At 40.2% G+C, this 19,479-nt stretch overlaps 1 protein-coding gene across 3 annotated transcripts; it reads left to right on the forward strand.

Annotated features, from left to right (window-relative positions):
• Positions 1–145: 145 nt before the first annotated feature.
• Positions 146–17,956, forward strand: hmgcs1 (3-hydroxy-3-methylglutaryl-CoA synthase 1 (soluble)). Of its 3 annotated transcripts, none has more exons than XM_080420042.1 (10): positions 146–229; positions 6,093–6,553; positions 7,433–7,558; positions 7,823–7,987; positions 9,749–9,917; positions 11,323–11,493; positions 12,282–12,388; positions 13,393–13,518; positions 14,476–14,636; positions 15,460–17,956. In XM_080420042.1, exons 2-10 carry the CDS (start codon positions 6,100–6,102, stop codon positions 15,532–15,534), a joined length of 1,554 nt encoding a protein of 517 aa, XP_080276168.1. In that variant the 5' UTR covers positions 146–229; positions 6,093–6,099; the 3' UTR covers positions 15,535–17,956. The 3 variants fall into 3 exon arrangements, with proteins under 3 accessions (XP_080276168.1, XP_080276169.1, XP_080276170.1); XM_080420043.1 differs by lacking the exon at positions 146–229 and adding an exon at positions 1,357–1,467; XM_080420044.1 differs by lacking the exon at positions 146–229 and adding an exon at positions 1,390–1,496 and having other exon boundaries at positions 6,099–6,553.
• Positions 17,957–19,479: the final 1,523 nt, after the last annotated feature.

Genomic DNA, 19,479 nt, shown 5'->3' on the forward strand with positions numbered 1-19,479 from the left:
TGAGTAAATGTACTCAGTTACTTTCCACCACTGGCGACGGGAGACGCTGATTGGACGGAGGGGTGCACGAGGGGGCGGGACGGGGCGGGGCCAGGCAGGTCCTTATAAATAGATTTGGAGGAGCAGCAGATTAGAGCTGTTTAAAGGTTTTAACTGGATCATCACAACACACACCTTTGTTTTATTTTATTATAAGTTTTTTTTTTAGGATACATTCCAACTTTTCCAGGTGAGTGAATTGCTTGTTAATTTGTATATGTTGATTGATTGATTGATTGATTTATTGAACATTTATTGGACAGAAATGTAAACAGCATGAGTACAGTCATGCACTTTAGTCTAAAAGAATTTTCACAAAAAAAGTCCTGGTGGAGTTGTTGTTTTTTGCGGGTCCATTTGGTTCCATGTGTACCCCTTCAGAGAGGAAATAATTTACAGTTATTTATAGGCAGCTAAACGACGGTGAAATATAAAAAAAAACAAATTCCTTAAATCCTTAAATAAAATGCATGCTGATTCAAATAGGACTATGGAACCATGTTTTTTGTCACTACAGTGATTGTTTATTATTATTATTATTATTATTATTTTAAACGTTTTAAACTTTTCTTATCTGTGTATTAGTTGACCATTGAATTGATCAGAATATTATTAATTTAATTGTTTTTATTATTATTTTAAAATCTTTTTGAGATTTGGTTCAAATATAAAGTGCGTTACAGATAAAATGTATTATTATTACTATTATTTTTTTTATTTTATTAAAGACAATAAAAAGCGATGATATCTTACGTTTTACAGACTATGATCGTTTCTATATATTTTGTATAGTTATTTCTAGTACACAGTTCACCAGCTGAGAGTCAATAGTAATAATGATGATAAAAAACGTGAATTTATTTATTTCATTAAAAAAAAGTTGTGTTTGCTTGAATGGGAAGTCCAGGCGGAAGCTGGTCAGACGGCTATTGTGTCCGGACGGAAACACGTTTGTTTTTTAAGTCAGAGAAATGAAAACCTTGCCGCAGACAGCGGTTTTCATGAAGTCAAATATTTGTTAGCTTTTAATGCCCCACTAGTACTGTTATTATGCAGCTTTATTTGATAATATCACATATCACAATAAATCATATTGGTCATTAATAAAGGCAATTAAATGACTTTTACAACAACCAGAAATCTTTGTTTTACTGAGATTTAGAAGACGACAAATTGTTTTATTTGTATGTATAACTTGACTAAACTAGCAACGTTAATTGACTATAATGTAGGCTATAATAATAATAATGGTAGAACTTGAAGTAGTTTGCTAGTATTGTTGGGGGGACGCATTTCGATGTGACACCAAACAGGCTAGTGACAGCTCAGTCAGAGTCAGGTTGCTGAATGGACTTGAGGAGAGCATCGATCATCAATAACCATCAATAACGTCGATTAACCGGTTCCGATCAGCGTCTCTTCGGCCAGGTTCGTGTCCCCGGTCCACGTTGTATATAGTTTAGAGCCGTCAGATCGCTCCTACAATCGTATATGTTAACATTGCCATGGAGGTCGCCGGGTTCTATCCTATGGGTTGAGTTTTACCGGTTCTTACACTGGCCCGTTCCTGGGGTCGATCGAGTTGAAAGAAAGGTTCTGGCGATCAATATTGGTGATCAGGTGAACAGGCTGGCTTGATCAATGCATCCGATTGCTTGTTTAGCCTCCCTACCAGGCAGGCTAACGTTAGCCTGGAGTGGATGCTAATCCACATGTGTCATGAGTAATGTCACTGTGTTTTTGTCAATAACATGCGGTGATGAATGAACGGTGATGTCAATGATTAAAAGGCTCGTGTGTCTGTCTGTCTGTCAGATTGAGGACTACAGGAACTGGGTGAAAGGTTTGTTGTGTGTGTAGCCTTGAGCTGCAGGATCAGGGTGACCTTTGACCTACTCATCTGTTATCTCACAGCTCTGATGGTGATGGTGTCACCCTGTCCTCCAACCTCAACACCACTGATTGTGGCGTAACACAGTGCTTATCCAAGCGGAGGACCCCCACATTAACTAACGTTGTAGACTGTGGACCCCTGCCCCCCCCCCCCCGACTTTTTTTTCTTCAAATAGTTGATCTAGCTCACAATGTGTTGCATCAGGAGTGCTTGTAGATTGGCTATTTTCACCATTTTTTGAAATAGGGCTTAATTGATTAATTATGTATGTTTGTACATTTGGGTCTTGGGGAGACAACAAGTGTATCTTTTGGGTCTTGAGCTGAAAAGTTTGGGAACCCTGCTGCTGCTCAGTGGTGTGTTATAGATCCCCCCCCCCCCCCAGTTCCTCCCACACGCACGGCACGCACGCGCGTATAATTAATTAATGTAAAAAGAAAATACAGTTTCTGCCCCTCACAAACTCGGCCGGGCCCACTCAGGCCCAGTTTCACAGTAACACTGAGTACACTTACAATATGCTTTGTACTGATTTTCTACTGTTTCTAATGTTAATCACCCTGTAACTCAACCACTTCGGAGCTGCTTTTAGCCTTAGATACATTTTCATTTTTTTGTATTACCATAGAAGTGCAGGGATTGTTATAAATAAATGCTGGTTAGGCTTATCAGATATAATAGCAGTGTTAACAGCAAGCATTCCTGTATCTATTACAGAATAGTATGAACTTGGCATTGAAGACAAACTGTATTGAAGATTCAAGATTATGCTGTGCTATGACCCGTAATTTGAATACTAATGAAGTATTCAATTGTTCAGTGACCTACGTTCAATAAAGAGAATGGCAGGTCGTTGAAATGTGTGAATTCCTTCACCAGTAGCCATTAATTATCACCTCAAGAACAATAGCCACACACATGATAAACCATCAACTCAGAGTTAGACTATAGTCAGACCACATTCTTGCTGTTTGTATTCACCTGTTTCCCAGGCTGTGTTTTCCACTTCCTGTCGATTTGATCCAATGAAATCCAACGAAACTGGTCAGATGACCAATGATGTCCAATGAAATCGACAGGAAGTGGAAAACACACAGCCTAGGAAACAGGTGAATAGAGCGTGCCAAAAATCCTGAAGGGGGCGTCAACAAGTGTCTTTTGGTAGCGGCGGACATCTTTGAGGGGTAAAAACCAGGTTGACTTAACATTGCCCAATGCCACGCCCCCGTGGTGACGACACGTTGGCACGCTCTATTGCTGTCCCCCCAGCCTAGCCACCTGGGTGCATCGTATCAGATGCGTATCAATGTATCAGATATGCCGTCGAACTGTTTTAGAATGTATACGGTGGCGACGAAAAACATCTGCAGGCCATACGGCATATACAGCGTACCATGGTAGAACACACCACTGCTGCTGCTCTAAAGCAGTGAGTGGTTCTTAACCAGTGGTCCGGGGACCACCAGTGGCCCTTGGGGGGCTCATAGGGGCTCATTGGGGAGCTCATAGCACGGCACCGAGTGCCGCACTATGAGCTTGTAGATCTGCTATTTTTGAAAAATCTTGAAAATGTGTGCATATCTTTGAATATATATATATATATTTTTTTAAAACAACATTTTTAACTCAAATCTTTGTTTCTGGGGGTCCCTGGCACAAAACATTTTCAGATGGAGTCAATTTAGGGGTCCTTGGCATGAAAAAGGTTGAAAACCACTGTTCTAAAGCATTAAAATGTTGTTGTTTTTACAACCAAACTGTGGTTTGACTCAGAGTGCACACTAACAGGGGGTGTGTGCATGTGATGAGCCGTGTTGCCAGACCCAGATGTCGCAAGAGAAACAAGTGTCCCCGGTCTACAAAAACAAGCCCAAATGAAGCGACCATTACATTAGTTTTACCTCTTGAACCCTACAGGTATTCTTTGAGACAGACATACGGGTATTTCGGGGTGTGGCTGAATCCGCCATTCCTTCACCGGGTGAAACAGCACAGCTTTCACCATTGGAATTGCATTACGGAATGTACACATTGTTACATTTTATGGGTTCATTTCGTCATAGCGCAACATATGCTGAAGTATTGTAGTGCAGGTCATTGCAACAACCACCGATCTTGTGAGAAATGACAACGGGACCGCCAAATATTCTAAACTTTACGCGATTCTGCCAATAATCATATTCTTTGAGACTCACATCCGGGTTTTTGCCGGGTCAAACAAGGGAATCACGTGACGTTGATCCCCTTCTCCTATTCGCTCATACTAGGACATGCCATATGTGTAGGCAGAAGAATATACATTGCCTATTTGAAAATAGCTGATGTTGTGAGCTTTTTTAAACATTTTAACAACACAAATCGTGTATGGAGGTCCCTGGCACAGTATATTTTCAGATGGGGGTCCGCGGACAAATGCGTATACATTTTGGGGGTGCTTGACATGTTTGAGAACCACTGGTTTAAACGACATTAGGAAACAAGCCCAAATGAGCAACTACACTTTAGAAACGGGCTAAAAAAAACAACCCAGAACTACCAATATATTTACGAGCGACTTTACAGACAAAACAAGCCCGTTTATAATAAGCAGACTTGGCAACACTGGTGATGACGCTTGAATGTCACACAATCCAAGCCTCATCAAAGACTAGCATACACACCTGACCTGGTATGTGTCTGCCTCACCTTGGTCTGTTGTTCAATCAGAGGCTGAGTAATACGCATGCATACCAGGTGTTTATGCTTGTCTTTGATGTGGTTTTGATTGTGGAGTTGTGAGCTTGTAAATGGGCTATTCTTGCTGAACGTTTGCCTCAGAATAGGGACTCTAGGGTTCATGTAGTTTTAAAAAAAAATATTATTGTAGACTGCCATTCATATCCATGGCAAAACAGACAAGGAGGGAGACCAATGTGCAATGCAAAAAAAAAGCATTATCTCGGCACGTGAACACAAACATGAAACATGTCTTAAAAACATGCAGAGTTTGCACACGCCTACCGTTGCTGCCCAAGGACGAGTTGTTACTCAAAACGCATTGCCAAGTAGCATGCATGTTTTTAAGCCATGTTTAAATGTGTTAATATGCTATGTTCATGAATTGAATACATAGGACCACAATGGAAACAAGTTCCCAGGACGTTTTTGTGTTATCCTTTTAGCCCAAATGTCTTACTGTATCTCTGTGCTGTTTACATTTCTGACTAATTAAGTAATCAATCAATCAATCAATGCGTATATGCCTAGATAAACACTGTAAAGTTATAGTTTGTATTTGAAGGCACTAAAACACTTTTTTTTTTGCTTTTTACAATGGTCCATTATTTGGACATGGTTGGCCCATAATATGGTCATGGGCTGACACCTTAGGGACAGGCGTCATGAATGGTCTCAGACAGATTGGTCGTCACATACACCATATTTAGTCGTAGAGATGATGTGGATATCCATATACGGTTATGGTTTAAAGTTAACGTCATGCCTTCATCGTGATGACCCGATCGGACATAATGGCTAAATGCATAATTATGAGAGGCCTCTCGTTACCAGTTTTAGTAGTAGTTTGAGCACAAAGCCACTTGACTTGGGATACATCTGTCCAGGTTCTTAAGAGGAACACAGGTTCTAAGAACATTGCAGCGGACACAGCGTTGAGCAGAGATATTGATATTGATTTCAGCAGTGGTGTAAAGTAACTAAGTACATTCACTCAAGTACTGTACTTAATTAAAAGTAAAATTTTAGGTACACTACAATTATTTGAAAACTTTAGTTACTAGTTACTTTGCAGATATAAATTATTATAATATAAAACATACATTAACCACTTCAGCCCTATTTTATACATAGGCTATTTGAAAATAGCAGATCTACAAGCTCACAATGCGACGCGGTGTGAGCTTGTAGATCTGCTATTTTCAAACATATCTGCTATTTTCAAACATTTTCAAACAACAACTTTTACTCAAGTAAATTTAGAATTCCGGACTTTCACTTGTAACAGAGTACTTCCACATTGCAGTATCGATACTTTTACTTAAAGTAAAACATTTGAGTACCCTTTCCACCACTGAATTTTTCAGTCATATCGATTCAAAGTCATCTCGCCTCTCGGCTCTATTTAAACGTCCCGTTCTTTCTCTCTTCCCCCCACCAACAGACACAGAATGCCCGGATCGATGCCCGGCGCCAGCCAGGCGAACAACGCGTGGCCCAAGGACGTGGGCATCCTGGCCATGGAGGTGTACTTCCCCTCGCAGTACGTGGACCAGGCGGAGCTGGAGGCGTTCGACGGCGCCTCGGCGGGCAAGTACACGGTGGGCCTGGGCCAGGCGCGCATGGGCTTCTGCGGCGACCGCGAGGACATCAACTCGCTCTGCCTCACGGCCGTGCAGCGGCTGATGGAGGCCAGCCGGCTGGCGTACGACAGCGTGGGCCGCCTGGAGGTGGGCACGGAGACCATCGTGGACAAGTCCAAGTCGGTGAAGACGGTGCTGATGCAGCTGTTCGAGGACTGCGGGAACACGGACGTGGAGGGCATCGACACCACCAACGCCTGCTACGGCGGCACGGCCGCGCTCTTCAACGCCGTCAACTGGGTGGAGTCCAGCTCCTGGGACGGTGAGGATTAAAAAAAAGCTGGATTCTTTTTTTTTTGCTGTTTTTTAGACATTTTCGAAAGTATAAAGTTATTCATTATATGTCCTGTTTTGACCGTAGTACATTATTTATTTTGATTATTGGTTGCAGTTATTGTCAGTCATTTCTTAGTATATTTAAGTTAGTAGAGGTTCCCATTTATGTCTCACCGGCACCGCTGATCCGACCGATATGTCTGCATCATAGTGTCGCAGGCTTTATCAGAGTACCCGTTGTGCCCATATATGGAGATCTCTGTATCTGCCTGTCTACCTGTGTCCATTTTATTATGCCCATATACTGAATATGGAGATCCCTGATGTCATCAGTATAATATGGCCATATATTGGCATGCCCATAATACTGTATGGGCATATCGGTTGGATCTGCGGTTCTAGACAACCGAATATCCGAATGACCCAACGGCCCGGCATCGCACTCCCTCGATTCCTTGCCGGTGAGCCCGCTGGGTTTGAAGTCGGTTGGTCCCATATATGGGTATATATGGGCATAGCGGTCGGATCTATGGCAAACCCGATGCGCCCTTATAATAGGGCGTATCGGGTTTGTTTATGGTGACATGGCTGTGATCCACCGGCCGCCAAATGTCCAAAACTGTTACTTTTCAGCATTCAAATGAAAAAATAGCACATCTACAAGCAGGTCTGCTATTTTTGATACTTTTGTGTGACACTATAGCATCAAGCAGGACATTCATTTACGAGAAGAAAAGAAAAGGTAAAAATATGGAAATAGGAGGTTTCTGCCATCTCTAGTTAGTCAGTGCAGAATTCTGGAGGAGAGACGTCTCTTGTTCTAAACTAAAGACATTGTGTCCTCTCTCTCGTTGTGCTGGTCTAGGTCGCTATGCTCTGGTGGTAGCGGGGGACATCGCCGTCTACGCCACAGGAAGCGCCCGGCCCACGGGCGGCGCCGGAGCGGTGGCCATGCTGGTGGGACCCGACGCTCCTCTCATCTTCGACCGAGGTCAGTGCATCCCATCCCCAATACACTACAGTCCACACTAGGGGTGCAACTGTTTGATTGATTGATTGATTGAATACTTTATTAACAAGATTATTAACAGTACAAGTAGTACAGTTAAAAGTTGTGGTCCATTGTACTTAATAAGTTAATCAAATTAATTGACTTAAGCGATTTTATAAAATGATTATTGAGAATTACATTGACACTACAGCTAACCCATGATGAAATGGAAAATGAACGGATGTACCGTGATGTTTTCCGCAGGTCTGCGGGCGACACACATGCAGCACGCCTACGACTTCTACAAGCCAGACATGCTGTCGGAGTACCCCGTGGTGGACGGCAAGCTGTCCATCGAATGCTACCTCAGTGCCTTGGACCGCTGCTACTCCTTGTACCGCAACAAGATCCACGCTCAGTGGCAACGAGGTGAGACGGAACGCCCGGTTCACCACCACCCACACAGATCACAAAACCGACGCCATTTTTGCCAGAGATTAGGGATGGGACGAAATGAAAATGACATGTCACGATTATCGTGGCAATTTCTTTCGCGATTAACGATATTATCGCGATGATCAAAATATACTTAAAAACTTAAAATGGCACTTTTGTTGTAACCACTTGAACCCCAAGCTTCTCTATTCTGGGGGGGAACGTTAGCCAAAAATAGCAGATCTACAAGCTCACAACGCGTTGCAACGCAACGAGTTGTGAGCTTGTAGATCGGCTATTTTTGGAAGTTGTACTGAATTTGCAGTCCAACAAAAGCGAATTAATCCTAGTTGTATGATGGAGGACAATTTCACGATAACTTAAAATCTCTGCGACTATTGTGAGCGTTTTTTTTATCACGATAAACGATAATAACGATTATCGTCCCATCCCTACCAGAGACCGACATGACTGTATCGGTCATTATTTGACCTTTTTTGACGACATCGGTATTGATAATTATGCAGCTGATGTTTACAGATTTATAACCACTTAAACCTTCTGAACGGATGTGAGCTACAACAGTTTGCCAGAAAAGTTTTTTTTGCTGAAAACTTTCTGGTCTTTCCTGTCTTTCTAGGCAAACGTCTTTTTTGTTTTTTTAACACTTAAAAATAGCAGATCCACAAGCTTGCAACGTGACCCGTTGTGAGCTTGTTGTTCAGCTACTTTCTCTGTTTCTTTGCCCCAGAATAGGGACGCTCAACGCGATAAATCTACAGTGCAACACATAGAGCAATGAATTAACTCCACTTAGGTTAATCTACCCAGCAGCTCATTAAGTAATTAAAATCAGCCCCACCTGTGATGAGCACATTAATGCTTCACTAATTACTATCCAATTATATGATTGTGAAATGGGCCATTCTGCATAATGAGTACTTATATGTTTGCTACTGTAAGCATATTTGGTCATTTGTTCTCATGTTTTTGTTACTTGTTCTTTTGTTTTTTTCTTGGCCACAATGTTCAAAATGTCATTTAGATTAGATAGACATAGGGAAGGCAGTTTTATTTGTATAGCACATTTCAACACGGCTATTCAATTCAATTCAAAAAGGAAACACAATTATACAATGACATTAGGACAAAAGAAGCCAATAAAACAAAATAAGTAAAAATGAATAGATACAGTTACAGTGCAGAAGAGAAAAGAAAAGAGAAAAAGAAAAATAACTCAATCAAAGGCAGCAGCAAACAGAAAGATCTTTAGTTGTGTTTTAAAAGAAAGAAGCGGACCTGCAGTTTTCTGGGAGTTTGTTCCAGATACGTGGTGCATACAAATGAAATGCTTCCCCATGTTTATTTGTGGTCATAGAGACAGAAAGCAGACCTTTCTTCTGAATGGTTTGGTCTGGATGGTTCATGATATCATACAAGATCAGAAATAGCAGTAGCATGTTATGGGATTGATGCTAGGTTCATTATTTACCTGGTATCCTATATTTTGTACATATTGTCATTTTGATACTATATTATTTAGACTGATGCTATAGGTTCTTGGTTTACCTATGATCCTAGTTTACTGAGGCACTACACTGTCTCTATACATTTGATGTACGTGTTTACCTTGCTTATTTTAAGTCACTCTGGATAAGAGCCTCTGCTAAATACCTACATTGAAATTTCGACGGGCGTTTCTTTCAGCACTGTCGTGAGGCATAGTTTTTGATTGGTTGTTTGTTTTGTTTTCAGAGGGCTTGGACAGGCGTTTCAGCCTGGAGGACTTCGGCTACGTGGTGTTTCACTCTCCGTACTGTAAGCTGGTGCAGAAGTCTCTGGCCCGCCTCATGATGAACGACTTCCTGGGACACCCCAACCCCGACACCCAAACGGGACCCTTCGCTGGCCTGGAGGCCTTCAGGTACTGTACTGTATATCTCAACCTTTGTTTCGTTTCAATGACCCCTCATTTGATATGCATTTGGCCACGGACCCTTTCCCATGATGCAATTAGCTGCCAAGCACTTACCTGGCACGCCCATATGGCCATTCAAATTGATCCGATTCATATTTTCGGAAGTCAAATCTCTTTACCCATTAAGACCGGGAACGCATCTGTGTTATTTTAAGATTTCTTTGGCTATTCAAAAAATGGCAGATATACAAGCTCATAGTGCACTATGAGCTTGTATATCTGCTATTTTTGAAAAATCGTGAAAATGTGTGCAAATCTTTGAATATATATATTTTTTTAAAGCGAACATTTTTAACTCAAATTTTTGCTTCTGGGGGGACTCTACAAATGTCTTCTAAATCCTAACAGTTTTTGGAAAAAACGTACTGAGTGCCGTGCTATGAGCTTGTATATCTGCTATTTTTGAATAGCCAAAGTAAAATAATGGTTAAAGTGGTTACACAGATGGTCTTAATGGGATATATATATATATATATATATATATATATATATATATATATATATATATATATATATATATATATATATATATATATATATATATATATATATATATATATATATATATATATATATATATATATATATATATGAAATATTCTCTATATAGAAGAACCAAATCATTCAAACATGCATACATCTATAAATAAAGGACTAGGGTGACACCCTGTGGTGAGAGGAGGGTACTACAGAATCAGAATCAGCTTTTATTGTCTCATCCCCCAGGTTTGCAGGTGTAAAGAAGTGGGTGAAATTAGTTTTCTCATACACTCTCCACTATTTAATAGTTTTTGTTAGATAGAGGTAGAATAAGAGCAGGAGAAAAAAGTAAAGGCACAGGATAGAAACAGGTTAAATTGTTATATAAATGTATTATTAATGTTGTAAGAAATGATGCTATATGCTCCTTTTAGAAGCCACATGTCTGTTTACAATCAGTCTAGTTGTAAGAAAAACATGTTTAATTCACCATGTCATGGAGAAATACTTCACTACCCACAAACCTAATATGCAGTCTTGTACCTTCACCTTTTTTTGAGTTTTCCAATTATTTTTCTGAACGGAATCAAACCCTTAATATCTAAGAGTTCTCTTTTTTATGTTATGCTGTATGTCTAATCGCGTTGGGGACAAACTGTGACATATGTGGTTGAACTTACAAGATGTAAACATAACAGAAGTCGTAAACTATATTGCATGAGCTGAAATCCATTTTTATGTCCTACCCGAGAGTCGAAACCTGGTCGAACCCAGCTTGTATATCTGCTATTTCGGTGTAGATATTTAGTGAAGTGTCGATGTGATATTTAGTGCAAGTGGTTAAAATCATTTGTGTCTGTGTGTTCCTCAGGAAGGTGAAGCCAGAGGAGACGTACTTTGACCGTGACGTGGAGAAGGCCTTCATGAAGGCTAGCGCTGAGCTGTTTGAACAGAAGACCAAACTATCTCTGCTGGTCTCCAACCAGAACGGAAACATGTACACACCGTCCGTATACGGATGCCTCGCCTCTGTACTAGCACAGTACGTACTACCACACAACTACACAACATGTACACACACCCAGCCTGGATGCCTCACGCCCGTCCTTGCACAGCAAAGCTGGTTTACATGACTTTGAAAATCTTAAACGATTTGTAAATCTAGTAGCATCACTATGTAATCTTATTTTACGCTATATATTTTATAAGATGATCTTAAACATGCTACAAGATTTGTATCCACCTCACGTGAATCACATGTGGAAGCAGAAGCTGAGTGGTAGCAGATGTAAACGACAAACGGAGCCAGTTAAACTTGCAGTGGTGAAGAGCGGTTGATCACTATAGTGATTATCCAGATAAATATCAAACATGTTTGAAAACGATCGGGTCGGCCCCGAACGTCTTGTGAGCAAATCGGTAGGCTTAAGTTTGGATCTGTGAACGCTCACACTAGAGGGTAATCGTGCCCGATAATCGCTCCCGATCTAAACTGGGTTAGCGAACGGGCCCTTCCACACACATCCCGCCTTTCTCTACACCAAATACACCTGGTTATCTTGTAGTGTTTGTGTACCGTAAGACAACACGACACAACACACAACATGTCTGTACGGCGGTCTGGCCTCTGTCCTCGCACAGTGAAGCCCAGCTCACCAAAACTCACACAATAGGTGGATGATATGTCTATTGAGGAAGAAACCAGACAGTAGGCCTACAATATTTAAAAAAATGGAATACAACTGCAATGTATAGTTTTGTACACAAGTAAGAACGTAAATTAGAGTTGTTCAAGTGTGACTATATCCTGTCCTGTGTTGTTCCCATCAGACACACCCTCCAGCAGTTAACGGGTCAGAGAATCGGCCTGTTCTCCTACGGATCTGGGTTCGCCGCTACGCTCTACTCTGTCACCGTGACGCAGGACTGCACGCCTGGTGAGTTCACCACAACAAATGCATTCTTGTGATTCCCAAATCGACCCCAACTCGACCCCAGTGCATTGCGTCCGTTACATTATGTGACAATAAAATAATACACACCTCATGCTTCCACCTCTTTACTAAACATACTTATTCAGGTTGGGATACCAATTTCATACAGTCAGAAGAGAGAACTCATCCAGGATACAGGATAAACGTGAAATTGAAACTGATGAAACAAAAATTTTAACTGGAACGCTATGAGTGGGTTCTCTCTCCTGATTGGATGAAATTGATGACCCACCTGAAAATGTATGTTGCGTTTACTAAAAAGCTGGAGAAACTGGGCGAACAAACAATCTATATGAATGATTTCATAGAGCTTTTACTTTTTAACGAAAAAAACATTTGTTTTAACCCATTAAGACCGGGAACGCATCTGTGTGTGTGATTTCTTTGGCTATTCAAAATGAGCAGATATACGCTCATTTTGGCACCAAGTGCCACGCTATGAGCTTGAAGATCTGCTATTTATTTTTTTTATCGTGAAAATCTTTGAATATATATATTTCTTTTTCAAAGCAAACATGTTTAACTCAAATCTTTGCTTCTGGGGATTTTAAAAATGTCTTCTAAATCCTAACAGTTTTTTTTTTACTCATGTTGCTATAATCACTGGTTCTCAAATATCTTTCATGTCAAGGACCCCCAAAATTATATGTATTTGTCCCCGGACCTCATCTCAAAATATTTTGTTCCAGGGACACCAGAAGCAAAGATTTGAGTTAAAAATGTATATATATATTCAAAGATTTGCAAAAAAAATCACCATTTTTTCAAAAATAGCAGATCTACAAGCTCATAGCGCGGCACTCGGTGCCGCACTATGAGCTTGTAAAACTGCTATTTTTGAATAGCCAAAGAAATCTTAAAATGGCACAGATGCGTTCCCGGTCTTAATGGGTTTACCAAAGAATTTCACTTAAATGTGATGACTTATTGGATGTATTTGTGTGCAGGCTCTGCGTTGGACAAGCTGGTGGCCAGCCTCAGCGACCTGAAGGATCGTCTGGACTCGCGGAGGAAGGTGTCTCCGGCCGTGTTCGCTGAGAACATGAAGTTGCGAGAAGAGACCCACCACCTGGGTAGGAATCTGCTGTTACCAGCTCACACCACTAGTTAGAACATAGGCTATCCCTAAGCTAACATTTAAACACTAAACGGAACACTTCACCCATTTTCAACCTTCATAATTGGCATTTCTACTCGCTCTCTCTGGTGGGCTGTGGACCGTTCAGAAACCTGTCTACCAGTGGCATCCTAAATGGAGATTCCAAGCTAATAGAAACTGCAGCCTTTCTTCTTCCTGGAAAGTTAGCATGCTGAAATAGAAGTTGAAGGTCTGAAAATGTCTGAAATCTGCTCTGAAAATTTTCTTGCTGGTAGGCAGGTTTCTGAACTGTCCACAGTCCTCTGAGACACAGAGTGAGTAGAAATGGTGCTTCTTATAATGAGCATTAGTGAGGACCAGTTATATGAGGATACGGTTGAAAATGGATGCTCTTTAAAGCAAAGGTTACCTAGATGGTAGAAGTTTAGGTCACCTTGCCATGAACTCTAAATATAGGTGAGATATCTTAAATAGTTGCTCCATTGATTAGAAACTGATAGTCAACACATTTACAATGCACATCAAAGCGGGTCTCAATATCACTCTTCTAGCTTCTAGTCTTTTTCCGGGGACAAAAATAATAAAAGGAAGTGATGCAACATAAAAATAATATTGACATAGACAGAATCATCATGACATCACCTAACGAAGACGCATTTCTGAGTAGATAACACAGGCAGTATCATTCATTAACCTTATTTCTGGAAGAACTGGACACATTTTTTGAATTGTATTGTTTTGTTCTGAATTTCCACAGGTTAACAAACTAGACATAGCTAATGTTCTGGACACTCTATTTTATATTGTAAATATCTACAGACATTGTACCTGGAAATAGCCGTTTGTTTACAATTATGGGGGTCCTTATGGGGGTCCTTGATATGAAACAGTTGGAGAAGCACGGTTTTAAAGGTTTGTGTTCCGTCTGCAGCCAGCTACGTACCGCAGAGCCCAGTGGACGAGCTCTTCCCGGGGACATGGTACCTGACACGCATTGACGAGCAGCACCGCAGGACGTACGCCAGGCGTTCCCACGATAAGGAGAACGTTCACCCCGAAGCAGCACTGCTCAACTCTAAGACAACCACCGAGGTACGATCACCTAGCGTTGTCCCCTCCAATTGTTACGACCCTCTCTGGGTCTATAGGGATAAGGGACACAACAAAGGCACGGTGGTATAATGCATAATATTACGTTTTATTACAGTGAATCATCTAGAACATTTAGAGCAAGGAGCCAACGTCAATGAAAGCTACGTATGTACAAGAGGTGCTAGCAACAGTGCAATGGTCTGCAACTAGCGATTCTTTTCCAGATTATTCTTTCGATTAATCGACAAGCATGTATTATTATTTATTTTTTACAATATGAAAAAAAAAACAATCTTTTTGTTATAATGAACAAAAATGATTAGTCTGATTAGCCACTAAAGCCCTATTTTATACTTCATCATGTTGCATGTCCCGCAAAATATTGCAAATAGCAGATCTTCAAGCTCACAACATGTCGCATTATGACGCATTGTTCACTTGTATATTGGCTATTTTTGCAATTCTTTGCTATTGCATGAAAATAAAAAAAATAACTCTAAAGAATATATAATTTTAAATCAATAATCTGGCAGGCCAGGTAAGTAGATTTAGAGGACTCAGATTGTGGTGATTTTTCTTTTTGAGTGGTTTTAGTTTTTTGAGTGTGGTTTTAGTCTCACTTAAAAGAAAAATGGTTAAAAACGTGCTAAACTGGTTAGAAATCTCCACAATCTGAATCCCCCCAATCTGGCAGGCCAGCAAAGTCAGCTGGTGAGGGAGTCTGTGGCTTGATAACAAATTGATTATTAAACTTGATTATTTTTCATGATTGGTTCGATTAACTGTTGCACCTCTATAATGTCTTCTCTCTTCTTGCCTCCAGCACATCCCCAGCCCAGCTAAGAAGATGCCCCGCATGCCCGCCTCCACGGACGCCATCACCAACGGCGACCACTAACAAACACTTAGACCTCCGTGAGGTTAACAGAGTGTGGGGGTCTGGGAAAAATAAACGGGGACATTTGGGACGGCTGTTCCTCAAGGCTACCACCAGGGGGAGCCCCCCTGCTGCGGAACTCCCTCAGATTATGTTTACAACTCCATGGCTGCAGAATGTCTGTCTGCTTGAATCTGCACAAATGACAGAATTCATCCACTTGTCATTTTGGAACGGTCACCTGCTCTTTATTGTTTAGAGCAGTGGTTCTCAACCTGTGGGCCCGGGGCCCGCTCGTGGGAAAAACACTAAGATTTTATTGATTTGAAAAAAACATTAATGTAAAATAATTTGTTAAAAAATATATATATATATATAATTGGATATTTTTTTTCTTTAAAACCCTGATTTTTTTTTTCTCAATGTGATTCAGATAAATACAAACTTAAAGAAGCCTCTACTACGTAAGTTCCATTTATCCCAGCCAGAACACAATCGATTAACTGATCGTTTAAAATAAACTCTGAAAACGCACGGTTCAGCCATCTGACCACTTAACACGGCTGCCGTGTTAAGTGGTGAGATGGGTGGGCCTCGGACGCTTTCCAGATGTTCAAGTGGGACCCTGATCCAGAAAAAAAGGTTTGAGAACCACTGCTTTAGAGTTTTATTTGATCATTTTGATGGCATGGCAATATGATTACGTGGTAAAAACCCAGAGTGTCAATTGAACTCGATTAGTGTAGACATTTCTACACTGTTAAAAGAACAAAACAAAAGAAAAAACTTGACCCCGTTTTATGACGGGAGAAGAATGTGGCTTTTTTTTTATTAAGCAATGATATTGCTTTTTCTTTATCAATTCAATACGTAATCTTTTTTTTTTATTTGATCATGTCTTGGCACCTATTTTTCAACATTACATTTCCCCTCCCTCTCGTAATGGCAAATGTACTTTCAAGTTGTTGGGGAAAAAAGAGAATCAGGTATCATAATCCTTTAAATGATCAAAATGATCATATAGACATGCTAGCAGCTAGCCTCATCACTGTAATAGCCATCCGTGTGCACAATACCTCAGTTTAAATTTAAAGTAATTAAAACTAATACCATATGATTCTGTACAGATGTCTATATCCATACATTCATATACCAGGCTAGAATTATGTTTTTCAGTTAAGACGCCTCTGAACAAACTTAACAAGAATAGCTTTGTTTTTTAGTTTAGTTCAAGCTAAACGGCCATCAAATGTTACTTTATGTCAGTGGTGGACAAAGTACAAAATTGAGTCAAAGCATAGATACTCTTGATCAAATATTACTCGATTACACGTGAATGTTGCTCTACTTTAACAAAGTATATTTTCTAATGCATTGCTGTATTCAAATTGCTGTAAAAAAGATCTAAGGTTTTCCAGAAGAAAATACAAAATAAAATCAATATTAGTGAAAATAGCAGATCGACAAGCTCACAATGTGTGCCGCGATGCGGTATGTTGTGAGGTTGTAGATCTGCTATTTTCACTACATTTGAAATGGGGCATTCGTAATGTACTTTTTACCTTAGAAATGTGGTGGAGTCAAAGTCAAGTATAAAAAAATATTATTTTTTACTCAAGTAAAGTACAGTACTCAAGTAAATGTACTTTGTTATTGTCCACCACTGCTTAATGTACTCGTATGCAATCCTTGTTCATAAATACATTGTTCATGGGTAAATCTGTCATGTTGCTTGCAAAGGTGCAAAAAAAAGCATAGCGATTAAAAAAGTTCAGGGCCTTACTTACTGTAAAAAGGGCTTGGAGGGAGTTGTGGGTTTTACGTGTATGGTAGCTGTGATGTACAGAATATAGCATTTATTCATGTGCACAAGTGTTTCTGTTTAAAGGCATAGTACGTAACTTTGCCCTGTGTTTACCTAACCCTACCCAACATAATTTACCAATAATTTGCCTCTATACCAGCAGTTAACAGCCACACACTGCCCTCTCTCTGTAATTTGGTGTTTTCACTGTTTGTTTTGATAGCTGGCGACATTTTAGGGGCCACCAAACAACCAGTGAAAACAACAAAATATAGCGAGAGGGTAGTGTGTCTCTGAAGGTAAACACCATCATACTACTCCATTGTTTGATGGCTGCTGGTGTAGAGGGAAATGATGGGTATAAAATGTACAGTATATACTGTTTCGTCATGTAAACACAGGGCAAAGTGCCGTGCTCTGCCTTTAACGATATGGTCACACCCACATGTGACAGCTTTATTTCAACAGATGATTTTTACCAGCTTTTGATGGTATTATGTACAGTACTAACCCCAAAGGACATTTATACCTTGTAGCAATAAATCAATAGGTGAATGATGACATGTCTCTTATAGAAACATTCTGTATATAGATGATGTAATGGAGAGGTGAGCTACAAAATAAATATCTTCATTTCAATGGTTTTTGGTGGTGTGTCATTACTCGTTTGTATACATAAAACGGTTGCTTATTTACATGTATTTTGATATCCGTGTGGCTCAGGCTGTAGAGCGGCTTGGGGATCGGAAGGTTCTCGGTTCGGAGGTTCTCGGTTCGATCACCGGCTCCCCTTGGGTTAGTGTTGAAGTGTCCTTGAGCAAGACACTGAACCCATAACTGCTCCCGATGAGCGGGTTGGTGTCTTGCATGGTTTCCTCTGCTATCGGTGTGTGAGTGTAATGTACATTGTAAAGCGCTTTTGATAAATACATCATTTACCATTTAACAATACTATTACATCATAGCCTAACTGTCAGGTGGAAACCTTGTACTGCACTGTATGTCCAAAGGCGTTTCCGGAAATGGAAAAAAGAATGAAACTACTTTGGATCCAATGGATCCAATGTAGTTGCTATTTAGTAACAAGCCCTTGTTAATGCCTCCTTTCATTAGTTCAATAATTGTAAAACCCACTCACACACTTAACCACTTTCACTTCAGAAAAATTCCCAAAGTAGTGTAAATAGCTGATCTATAAGCTTGTGAGCTTGTAGATTGTCTGTTTCTGCTACTTTTGCACGACAGTCATGTAGGTCATTAATAAAAATAAAATAAAATAAAACAGAAATATGGAGATACAAGGTTTCTGCCCGACAGTAATGACATGTTCATGTCATGCATCACTCAACCCAGAGATGAGTGATTTGATTATACAGTAAGTGATATTGGCAGAACTGGAATGTCATCGTTTTAGGGGCAAGGCCACCTTGCCAGCTAGGCCTTTTGTATTGTTCTTTGAGGGCACAAAAGCCAAATGCAATAATTTATTGCATTTGGCTTATTGCATTATTTATAATTTATTAAAATTTTTAGTACATGCATTTACAAATGATGAATGTTTGTACCTTGAAAAGTTCACACAGGCTCAGCCCAGGACTAATCAGAGTCACTGGACTCATTTGAAGATAGGCATGAGGAGAGAGTTAAGAATTCAGAATGTCAACAAAAGACACTGGTGTCTAAAAAACATAATATTGACAGGAAAGAAGTAGAGGAGGAAATGGTACAATCATTTGTGGGCAGTGTGGGCGGGGCATGAAGGCCACTGTAGCATTAGGTCAAATCATGTGTTGAGGGGCAGAAGGCCAAACTGAGGGTACATGTCCAATAGATGTATATTTGTAGGGGAGAGGCTGTAAATGGAAAAGTTTTTCCCCTCTTCAGACCAGATCCATTTAAACACTTAAGCCCCAAGGTTAAACCACCGGGTTAGATCACCCAATACAGATGTTTTGACCCATATTTGTCGACAAGTGTAAAACCTTGAAATGAATTCAAATATTTGATTAAGGTTTCTATTTGGAACATTCAATTTATACAAATACAAATACACTGTACATGTGCCTTTTGTTTTTTAAAGTATTAAATTATAAAATTTCAATATGAAAAGAACCTTTGATTTATAAATGGGGCGGCAGTGGCTCAGGGGTAGAGTGGCCGGG

This window comes from Gymnoscopelus braueri (genome assembly GCF_963280865.1).
Source record: "Gymnoscopelus braueri genome assembly, chromosome: 22".
Classification (NCBI taxonomy): domain Eukaryota; kingdom Metazoa; phylum Chordata; class Actinopteri; order Myctophiformes; family Myctophidae; genus Gymnoscopelus; species Gymnoscopelus braueri.

Coding starts and splice junctions, on each gene's coding strand:
- hmgcs1 (XM_080420042.1), top strand. CDS start 6,100: ATGCCCGGATCGATGCCCGGCGCCAGCCAGGCGAACAACGCGTGGCCC. Junction 6,554..7,432: donor GGAGTCCAGCTCCTGGGACG/GTGAGGATTAAA, acceptor GTGCTGGTCTAG/GTCGCTATGCTCTGGTGGTA. Junction 9,918..11,322: donor GCTGGCCTGGAGGCCTTCAG/GTACTGTACTGT, acceptor TGTGTTCCTCAG/GAAGGTGAAGCCAGAGGAGA.